Source organism: Pieris rapae, chromosome 9, assembly GCF_905147795.1.
Source record: "Pieris rapae chromosome 9, ilPieRapa1.1, whole genome shotgun sequence".
Classification (NCBI taxonomy): Eukaryota; Metazoa; Arthropoda; class Insecta; order Lepidoptera; family Pieridae; genus Pieris; species Pieris rapae.
The window spans coordinates 10,377,771-10,390,086 of NC_059517.1; the positions used below are offsets into that span (position 1 = coordinate 10,377,771).

The 12,316-nt window shown below is 32.9% G+C and overlaps 1 protein-coding gene across 3 annotated transcripts in view; it reads right to left on the reverse strand.

Moving 5' to 3' along the window:
- Nucleotides 1-12,316, reverse strand: part of LOC110992811 (nephrin) — a 146,272-nt gene that overhangs the window by 59,802 nt on the left and 74,154 nt on the right. For all 3 annotated transcript variants that reach the window (XM_045629373.1, XM_045629372.1, XM_045629374.1), the window contains exons 5-6: nucleotides 10,550-10,708; nucleotides 4,024-4,099 (exon numbers count right to left, since the gene is read on the reverse strand). In XM_045629373.1, the coding sequence (XP_045485329.1) occupies nucleotides 4,024-4,099; nucleotides 10,550-10,708 (235 nt within the window). The remainder of the gene's footprint in view (nucleotides 1-4,023; nucleotides 4,100-10,549; nucleotides 10,709-12,316) is intronic.

The following is a 12,316-nucleotide window of genomic DNA, read 5'->3' on the forward strand; positions in this document are numbered from 1 at the left end:
TACAAACGCATTATTTTATGTTAATCTTACACACTGTTTAAATATTGTTTACACTGCTTATATCCATTTTTAATTATCTGAGATGGACACTTTAATCCAAATTTTGTAAAAAGTGTGCCAATGACCAATCGACGGATTGTAATATCCATCTGTCGATACAAGCTATCCATGGTAGGTCGTATCGGTATCTGTGGATAGACCTATGTATGAAAATGACAGTTCAACTGTGTTAATATCCTATCTTAAATTTTTTACAGTTTGATGCGTGAAACAATGTGCATAGTACGCCGTAGTATGCCGAGTTGTACTGAGGCGTTAAATTGTTCAGTTGTACTATTCCACTCATCTTTTTTCAGCTTGTTGTTGGTAGAGTTGGTTGTCTCATTATTAATTATCTTGCTGTTCTCAATAAAGGCAAGCAATTGCATTCTATCCGTTGCCAAAAATGGATTGTCTTCGTAGGGTTTGGTTATTGGGATGCAGTTAGATCGATCGACTGTCACGGTTTGACTTCCACAATCTCAGATTGTTTTCTATCTGAGATTCTGGATACATATTTGGGTTTGGGAGTAAGTTAATAATAAAATTACAATAATTTCATAAAAATGTATATCAGGCATTACCAAACTAATTTAGTATATGACAATTTGTGTCGGATTGTGACAAGGGTCCGAATGACTGGCACAGATTGGGGAATAAAATAAATTATACCCCAGATTGTTACTACACACTAATATAGTATATTTGCCTTAGTGGATATTGGGGTAGGTAAGGGTTTATAGTTAATTTTGCCGGCTAGTTTGCTTATGTAAGGTTAGGCGAAAAATTTCACTAAGCCATTTATTGTTTGACATTGCACCAATTTCATTTATTTTGTAACAGATTATATTGCATTTTATTTCAACTTATAACGACCTTTGACAAAATCCTTAATGCCTTGAGCATGCCGCCTATCATGTATCGTTAGAGAGAATAAAAAAGAAGAGAACAGAATTTGAAATAAATTTACACACTATAGGTAGAAATTTGACAACATGATTTTTAATAATTTTGTTTCCTATACGGGCCTTTCTCTGCTAACAGGAAAATCATGGTCCAAGCATTTTTTTTTTACTTTGGCTATATTAATGCATAGCTATATTTATTAAAACACATAATATAAAACCTGTTACTTAAGGAGTCAAGCTTAATCAATATTTAGAATCATAATCATTTCATAAATTCGGTCTAAAGGCCACTAAAAACAGTCCTCTGTTATGTCCTTATTCCGGATCGAGTATGAGTCGGTTCGGTTTTTCTAAGTTCTATTTAAAAAAGTAAATCTTTGAACACTATAAAAACATAAAGAATATTTGATGCATGTGAACAAAAAACAATTATTATTTTAGATAATTTTTTAGTACTAAAAACTAGTGTTCGAATTTTGTCCAGACATTTTTTGAACAGTCCTGTGTCATAATTTGAATGTCGCGCCACAAAAATATTAAAGACAATTCTGGTTACATTGCCCTTGAAACCGAACGTTAACAGTGTGAAGTTTGCTCGGTCGCCATGCTAAACAAATCGCCGCCATTTTGCGCAGTGACAACTCCGCGTCAGTATGGTAGCCACGTCTCTGTAGTGTTGAGTGAACATTCCTCTGGTAAGTCTATTTAACGGTGTTTTATGTGTTTTAATTATATTTATTTAACAAAAAATTGCTTAGTGTGATAATTTAAAGCTGTCTCAGTGTTATGAAGTTATATAATTAAACTCATACGTGGTATGACATTTTTACGTAAAAATAACAGTCCTCTGTGCAACAGTCCTCTGGAAATTTATAACACAGAGAACTGTTCAATGTAACAGAGAACTGTTTTATTTGACGTCCGTGTATTTTATTAATATTCCTTATAGTATGCACTAACCTACTGTTTGTCGATAGCTTCTTTCTTTCTTACAAAGGCATGCCACGCTCATTCAGGTCTTGTTTTCTATTATTATGGATTTTGAAATATACAATAATATGTACCTAATAACTACCTGTTTTTAAACCCTACCGTTTTAAATTAAATTTTGAAAGTTTATTTTATTGTTTTAGTATTGACGCAATGCCACCAAAGAAGAAACCTAAAACCAAAGAAGAAATAAAAGAGCAGAAAAGAATTGCTGAAAGGTTAAGATATCAACGGCTAAAAAATGACCCTGTAAAAAGAGAGCAATTGAAGGAAAAAGAACGACGAAACTACCAAAGGAAGAAGGAAAAAGGCACAAGAAAGCTAGTTAAAGATATGAGTCGACGTGAACACAAAGCTGTGACTAAAGAGTAGAGAGAGCACTGTGCTACCTATCGCGCAAAAAAAAAGCTTTGAAAGACATTTCAAACAATTTTGTACGACAAAATACGCCCGAAACCGAGGGTTCTCCTCCTACTCAATGTTCTGTCTCTCCATCAATACTACCTATGAGTCCTATGACCACTCCACGAAGTGATGCAAGTAATGCGAGAAAGCGTAATGCGAGAAAGAAACGTGACAAAATTATAAAGGATAAAGACAAAAAGATCGAGTATTACAAAACAAATCCGAGAAGTATAGGAAGAGATTAGAACGTTTGGAAAAAGCTAAGACAAAGGAAAATGTAGACACACCTAACACTAAACTTATCAAAATGTGTGATTCGCCAGTAACTCGCAGATAAGTAGTCAAAAAGGCGCTATTCGGTGAAGTGTTGAATACACAGCTGAAAGAAAACTACTCTAATTTAAAAACCTGCCAAGAAAAACAAATTTTCGGAAAAGTCTTGTCCGGTAAACTAATTCACAAGTACAAGTTATGGCGAAGCAAAGATAGTGCTATATCTTATAAAACAATTCAGAAGGCAGCACGTCAATCAGTTTTAGTACCTAAGCTTCGGACTCGCAAAGACAAAATTTCATCTGATTGCATAAAAACTGTACGAATCTTTTATGAAAATGATGACAACAGCAGACTTAGACTTAGACAGACTTTAATGGCACTCTAAAAATACATCAAATAAAGGCTGAAATATTAAGAAGTCCTCTGGAATCAGCTCCAAGATGCGCTAAACTCATAATGAAAAGTTTAAGTTGCAATTGTGAAGACGAGTGCCAGCATTTTAATTTAGGAGCGTTACAGTACAAAAACAAGACAAAACTTAACGTAGATGATATTTACACAGACTCTGAAAATGAAAACATGGACAACTCACAGGATCCAACCAACAGAATAACACCATCGGTGATTACGTCTTGGTTAAATTTCTAGTAAGAAACACTGAATATTGTTATGCTGCAGTAATTAATAGGATAGATATGGAAGAAGGCGAACTAACAGTAACCTTCTTAAAAATTTGTGATGACAAAGGACACACGTTCAGAGTCGATGAAAATGATGTTTCTGATGTGTCCTTTGACCAAGTATTAAAGAAGTTGCCAGACCCAGATATTGCCCTAAAAGGGAAACGAATATTTTATTATTTTAATATACCTGTACCTGTTTTTGAGAAATAAGTCTGCATTGATAAGTAAACAAGGCTGATTCTTAGTACCTAAGCTTAATTTTGATTATAATTATTTTAATTTGTTACTCAGAGAGCGAAACTCGCAATTTCTTCCTAATAAATATAAATATTTCTGTATGTGATACAGTATTTAATAAAGAAGATAATTTATTTGATTACATTTAATAACTAATATTGTGTTTTTATTCATATAAACATTGACTTAAACTGGTATCTGGGTAGATAAAACAGTCATCTGGGTGGCAAAACAGTCCTCTGCCGCGTTTTTTCACAAAATTGCTTATAATTCGACAAATAAGGGAAAATTACGATGGTTTCTTGTTTAAATATTTATATATTATAACTATCTATCGACTTAACATATTATATTTTTATTTTTTAGAAAAAAAAGGTTAGGACAACTGTCAATAGACAAGTTTCCAGTTAGTAGAGAATGGCCCATACCTCTTAAGTCATTGTGATTACAAGGAAAATATATGAATTAGCATAAAACATGCTTACCTAGATATTGTAGTATATCTCATTGATTTCGGATTTCCGCTTGGGCTTTCCACTTCTCTTATTTCTTCACTGCCAACTGAAAAAGACGATCAAATTTATGCTAAGTCTTACAATTTATGTTTATACATTTATTTAGCCACCTAGCAGACGCTTATGTCACCTTTTATGAAAAGTATGCAAGTTTTCATACAAAGTAACATTAATAGAATGCGCTTACCAAGAAACTTCTACGGAACATTAACGAACACATGTGAGATAATGACTGAATCACAATCTGAATAACAACATGTATGTTACTTTTATATTCTACTTATATATATGGAAACGTTCACTGTCGCATGGGAAAAGGAGTTCACAGACAGAAAAGGGTAAATTTATATATATATACATATATGTAACATAATTCAGGGCTTATTAATATTCAACACAATATTCATTATTAATACTCCCCAGTAAAAAACAAGCCAAACAATATTGAATGATGATCATGACGGCCAATAGTTACTCAATAAAAAATAAGTTAAAGAAATAATTTCATATGCATTTGACGCATTCCTGATTCACCGCAACCATTGTAAAACAGAATGGTTTTTAAATAATAGTATTACAAACTAAGAATTTTTCGTTATGTCGCCACCACGTATTGACGTCACGGATTTCATTAAAATCTAATAATTTATTTAAGGATTCAGTTAAGCTGCTATTCAATCGCTAAGATGATAAACGCGGCAACATTTCTTAAACCTTTACCGATAAAAGCCTTTCAACTTTTCCGCAAAAAGATTTCTAAGATTATGTAAACAAAATGCGTTACATTTTTATTACATTACAAAAATATTTTGAGCATAATTTATACATAGGTTCTTGTATAACTAGTCAAGGGTTTATTATCGGATAAGGCAAAATAATATTAAGTGTAGCTAATTTTTATTTACAGATATTGCATGGGCAGCATTGGTGGAATATTTTGCTAGTTATTAATTTCTGTAAATAGGTTATAACATTCAAGAATTAAGGAAGAGAAAATGTTAAATACATTCTCTATGCAAATGCTCTATAAAATATGAATTTCGTATGCAAAACTGGATTCTGTGTTTTGTACAAGAGTTGTGGACTAAGTTGGAACTATTGTTTGGAAGTTTTACGTAAAAATTAGCTTCGTAAATTAACGGTGCCGTTGATATAACTGCTTTGATAAACTTTATCATAGAGAGCTTTCACTCGTGTATTTAGAAGTAAAGGGTACTTTATCAACTATTTTATTTTAAATATAATAATATGTCAATAAGTTAAATATTTTCTTTTCAGTAATACCCTTGACCTTGACAAAGTTGCCCATATAACTAACATAGTTTAACAATCTTAGCGGACTCTGAAAAGATATACGAAGTCAATTGCTCTTTTTATCCCAACATAAAAATGGTTTCTAAATAAAATATTTTATGGGATCCCGAACCGAAGGACCCTCAAAATCAACTAGGCGCACATAAGCCCACTCTAAACGATTTCAACTATAATAATGATAAAAACGTTGGAAAATCGTTTTATTTCTATAGAAATTTTATGACGAATTTATATAAAGATTGTGGATTAATAAAAAAGCACCAACGCACTCAAACCTTCCAGTTACCTTAAAGAGGTTTTATTAACATGATTATAATAAATTTGTAAAGTAAAACATATATTTAAAAGGATATATTGGCTTAGTGGCTTCTACTTTCGATTAATAACCCTGACTGTGCTTTCGAATCAAGACACTAATTGACTTTCTACGTGCCTATTTAACACTTGCCTATACGGTGAAGAAAAACATCGCGAGGAATCGGTACATTAGACCAAACACGATGCCGTGAAAAATATATCGAGAAACACACATACGCATTACACATTTAAAAAGATCCGAATGAGAAAAATAGTTTTTTTTATTGTTTTTGATATCCAATTATATCCAATTATATCCAGATATTTTCTATGGTTATGTGTGTGTATTTAGTTTGTAATAAATGTTATGTCTGTCTGTCAAACAGATAATCTGAGACCAAAGGTTACAGCGCCATTCTATTTTTATGTAAATCAAGTTTTTAGTATTTAAATTTCCAAATGAATCGACTGTAAAGTAAAAGGCACGAAAGTCGGGTTCCTGCAAAGTAGGTCTATTATACTATTACAGCGATTACCAAGGGCTACATAACAGTAAACGTTGTGTTATCTTCCTCAGCGGGCCAGTAACTGCTAAATTGCTGAAATTAACTTCAGCGCGACCCACGGGAACAACTAGTATACTAAAGCATGAATGTGTTATAACTTTCCTAGCTTTCCACCCTTACACACAATTTTGTCTTTTATAATTTACGCGAATAAATCTGCTATGAGATGGGCTGGAATTATTTTCATGGCATCTGCCCAAGATTTATTTTGTACAAAAATATACTATAGCGATTGGCATATTTACCTACTGATTAAAAGGTACCGGATTCACTTCTCGTGGCAAGAACAATTTGATTACTAAAACTTAAGAATTTGTTTGGAATTAACAATGATGTAATTTTTTTTATAGAAAGATACTTTATTGAATAAACAACTTATATCGCCTTTATGTTTTTTTGTATTAGTACTTCTTGAACAAAAATCTTGAAATACAGAAGTTTGTAATTAAAACGGAACTGGAATCGCATTCCAATTGGAAAGTTCTCGGAACTTATCAAATGCTTTTCACGTCGAAAACAGATCGCGAGATTTATATTTCATATTGATTTTTAACTTTGAACACAGAAAATTATTAACTAATTAACGCGGGCAACTACATTAACTTATAAAAGACGAATTTCATATTCAAATCGTTTGTTCGAAGTTCTATTTTACTATAAAATATTTATGCTCTTTGAGGCTTAGAATAAAGCTTCATAGAATGTCTATCTACTAAACCGATAGTTAATTGAATCTGTATCATTACTACATAATGTAATAAAAAGCTTTCAAAAAGCGCCGTATCAGCGAAATCCAATCGGAAAACTTTGCGATAATAATGCCTCAAGGGGCTGTCGATAAAATGTCATAATGTATAAAAGGGTAATGTCGATAAATCTTCTCGTCAGATCATGCTTTGCTGGATTTCATATACGTCGATATTCGTTAAATGCATCACTAGTTAAAGTGATGTGATAGAACTCGATATTGCTTAGTTGGTCTTGACGTTGGGTAAGAACAAACCATATACTTGAAATATATAAGAAAATACATAAATAAAGAAAATAACGGTTGAGCCATAATAAATATAAGAAGTGTTTACATTTTTTAAGACTTTTAAGAAATTAGAGAGTAAGCCAATCGTATGGAGTCGGGGAAAGGGTTTCACAACATTATGGCAGATATCCTAAACGACTTGCCTAAAAATGATGGATTTTCCAAGAGGCATCTATTAGAGGACCGGACTCGTAATAATAAAGACCTAATTTTTTAAAATAAGAGAGAGTTTTGGGATTAAAAGGAATTGTGTATAGAAGTTGCAGGAGATGAGCGTCACGTCTGAGTCGAAAAGCGGTAGCTAACCCAAGCCTGCCTGCGATTATTCCAATTAAAAAAGCACTTATTGTCATTAGCACTAAAATTGTGTGTATGTGCAAAATACCGTTGGATTTGTGAAATGAGAATTTCAGCGTAATAACAAAAACAGTCCAAATAAATATATTAAAAAAAATGTAGATATTTTGTAACTTTTATTTTATTTTGAATTTGAGAAAGGAGGTTTAATATATTTTTCATTCTACATCTGTGGCAAATTTTAATAACACTGAATGACATTGACTTGACTTCTCAAATACGGATGGGTTTGCCCTTATCAAATAATGATTCTTTTCGCTTCTTGTTGGCAATATTTGAGATTTCTTTTATGACATTGTTCTTGTATTAAATCGCTGAGAGGGCAATTTTGTTTGTTTCAGTGACCTTTGTTTAAAAAATATTGAATCAAGATTGCCTCAAATTAAACTTTTAGTGAAACCCTCCAAGCTTACCCTGGATTGAAAGGGAGGTCATACGTTTGTACTCTGGCTGCACCCAAAAAGATTTATTCATGAGCACGACGAAGCAAATGCAATGTGAGGAAACCGGCAAGTCTACATTGACCATCTAAACTAAGCGCGCTTTTCGTAAATATAATTTTAGTGCCATCAGAAAAGTGCTATGTATAGCGGCATTTGTGACGCCCCGGTCACGGTCACAAAACTCACGAGACAAAGAAATCATTCAGAGTATTGTCCCATTTTCTGTGAAGATTCTTCGCTCTAAATTTCTCGGGTTTTAATCTATCAGAGGCTTCGCTTTTTGCTGTTTTAGTATGGACAGAAGTCGTGTAAAAGTTATTTACCTAACTATACTAAAACAGAAGTAACACTACTCTTAAAGGTTTTTACGACATAATTGATAAAATTATAACGTGGACGACAAACCTAAACCTATGTTTTTGTTTCGAGTCTGTTGTGTCTACCTGCATTTTTGTTACTGTATTTGTTTTTGAATTTTTGTACAGGTACCTTCTGTGCGTTCTAGTAATAATTATTTAGTCTCTTGTAATGTTTTTTTCTCAGTAAGCGAATTTTTTTTTTATTCCTATGAGAAATAAAGTTATTCTAACCGTAAACCCGATAGAATTTTTGTAGTATGTTTTAGATTTCGTAACTACCCTCCTTTTATGGTAAACAAAGGAAAATGACAAATTATGAGACAATACTAATTAGGACAACAAGAGTTTTATCAATAATTGGCTCCCATCACTAATTGGTTCTGTCATTAATTAAGCAAGTTTTCAATTTCAATTTGCAAACAGCTGAAGCGGAGTATCGATATCGATACAGCACTATTCGATATTGTCCATTAATTTGTTTGTTGATGTGAAGGTATTTGCAAAATTGTTACCAAAATGAACCAACCCATTATCGCTTTGAAGTGTTATTTGAAAAGGCTGCCTCAGTTTATGTATACTTAAGTTATTTTTTATACGATTATTGTGGCTTACTTCCTGGCACACGATATTAACTTAAAGCTAATGAAAAGATAATTAATACATTATAAGATGACTTAGACTTTTTATAGAACAGGGGGGCAAACGGGCAGGAGTCTCACCTGATGTTAAGTGATACCGCAGCCCGTGAACACTGTGCGTTGCCGGCATTTAAGAATGTGCACGCTCCGCTTCTTGAAAGAGCTTAAGTCCAATTGGTTCGGAAATACTTCAGTGGGCAGCTGGTTCCACATAGCGGTGGTGCGCGGAAAAAATTTCCTTAGAAAACGCTCAGTTGTTAACCAACGGACGTCGAGGCGACGAGTGAATTTCGTATTTTGCCTCGACGTCCGACTTTAGACTTCTAATATAACACAGCAGATTCTTTTTATTAACATAACAAGTTAATAGTCTAATAAATCAACGTTTTCAATTGCGGCTTAGTAAATGAATATGAGTTATATATTATCTATTTATGTTACAAGTAAACTGATTTCTAAAACTAAAAATATCAAAATGACAATCAGTACAATAGATCGCGCCAATTGCGACGACAATGACGTAACGAACAATAGTTGTTGATTTGACTCGCGGATATTGTCAAATCAACAACTGTATTGTTCTTTGATGCAGCCGCACGCAAAACAAATGATTTGTTTCAACAAATCGAATTATTTATTATTTTATATAGTATACCTATTCAATAGACTGTACGAGGAAGCGCATTCATCTGGCGTTTGAAAGTGTGTTTACCGCAGTAACATAAATACTCAACAATTGTAGGTAATTTTTGAATACTTAGAATTTTTATAAAAGAAAACAGTGGCCCTACATCGCTCTATGCCTGGGGGGCCTGAGATTTTCTTTATCTGTTTCGTAATCAATTGTTTTCAGGCAGGTGTAGTCAGTAATCAGCCTTCTAAATCAGACACACACCGTCAAGTCTATCTTTAGGTTTCCTCACGATGCCACCGTACGAACGATTAAATGCGGAATATAAACCATTTAAACAAATAAAATCAATAACAAGGTTAAATATAGCAATAAAATCAGACAAGAGAATTTCAAGTTGAAAAATGAAAACCAACTATACCGAAAAGGATAATCTTTCAAAATGGGATCGGGTTAGAAATTAGTTCCAACAAGATATAACCCTAATTAAAAATACTTAATTAATCCAATAGTGCAAAAGCGCACAAGAGTCTTTAGAATTTCAAAATTGTATTTTTAAATATCAATCGTACTTGTGGAACTAATAAATGAAAAATTAAATTGAAAGCTATGCTGGCGCTTTCCGCGCAGTTAAATCAGATTACTATAGAAAATATCTATCTAATTTTATTAAGTATATGAAATTAAAATATGGTTTAATTTCATGCCGTAGACCCCAATTTGTTTTAGGTTGTTTGATTAGTTTTTAGAATTAGGTTGGAATAAAACATTTTTGTTTTATTATTCAATTACTCAAGAGTGCAACTAATGACCTATACTGAAACTAAGCTGGACCAAATTTAAAAAACGACTTACCTCTTTCTCCAGTCATCTCCTGGTTCCCGCGAAACCAGACGACCTTTGCAGCTGGCTTGGCGTTCTTCGCCTGGCATTCTAGGACTACATCCTCTCCTTCTTTCACTTCAAGCTTCGAGTTATGGGGATGATTCACCACTTCCACTGCGTTTGGTGGCGCTGGGGACAAACAAAAATATTTATAAAACTTTTATTGTCAAACACGACTTCAATGATATTACAATAGATTTTAGTAGACTTTAATTGACAAGTAGATGTATAAAAACAAATATTTAAATATATAGGTCATTCATTTGACATGAAAATATTCCATTCAAATATCACTTTATATAAAAACATTATTAATGAAATATGAATTTAGAATGAATATTAATTGCGACTTTATTAAAATACTATCGACCACTCTGGTTTCACGTTCCCATTGGTATCATAGTCACATTCTATTTACCGACAAACTAGTGATTACTGTAGGTACTATATTTTGTACACATCAACGACAGCAAAACGTCGCACGAGTTTTTGGGTCTAAAGCCGGTTTACTTGTTTGTTTTTTTCTTTTTCACCGTTCGAGCGAATGTTAAATGCGCACATACGAAGTCAATTGGTGCACAGCTGGGGATCAAACCTTCGAACTCAGGGATGACAGTCGCACGCTGAAGCCTCTAGGCCAACACTGCTTTTTTTACTTATAATTTAGAACATAAAAAAAATTTTTTGGGGCAACATATATTAAATATTAGTCGCGAAATTAGCCACTGGATCACGGAGGCGGTTAGTGAATGAATAAAATAATACTAAACCGCATTTATAACAATTTCAGGTAACATAACACCTGATTTCATAACAAATATGGCGCCCTGACCAATCTGACCACAATAGTTTTTTCACTCGAGAATCGTGGAAAACATATCAACTCCATTAACGGCTTGAGTAACTTTTTATTTGTTAAAATTATCCTTTTTAGTTTTGCTAGAAGTGTGCTTAAGTGTGTTCCAAAGATAAAATCAGTAGTGGGTGCTATGTAGACAAATAAGACGCGGGAAAAATATTGATGATATTGATTGAAAACCTCCTATTTCAAAGCTGAAAAATGTCTTTTAATCAATCAATAAAAAAAGGAACAAGAATTTAATAAAGTCATTTAGTTTAATTGTACAACAACACAATTGAAACTAGCAAAACTAATTATGGACTTGACAAATCATTATACACTCCAGAAATACCGCGATTTATGGGGGACGGATACCTACTGTGTTATACAAACACTGAACATACAAACAGAAAGCTGCAAGAACTATCAATATAGGACAAGTCATAAAGACAATGTCTAAAAACATACATAATATGAACATTAAAACACCTGACATAATAAATTAAGTTATTGTGATCGGCAAAGTTCATTAACCAGGAGGTATGTTATCAAAGTTGGGGGCTTTGTTTAATCTGTTTGTTCGGTTGAAGATACTGACGGGAAATTATAAATTGTGTCATGCGTTTAAGACTATTAATACCACACACGAAATTATGCGCGTAAAGTGAGAATTTAAATTTAATCTCGTCTCAATATATTGTCTATTTTATTTACCCTAATCCCACTCAATAATTCACTGGATGAACCATGAATCATAAAAATAAACCGCACAATCAGGCATATAAGAATAGGCATGCAAATGTCATATTAATTTTAAATAATATCATAACGTCATAATAATAAGAACAAATAAGCCTTCTCAATCTACGCGACACTGGCGAAGTACCTTGTGCCCA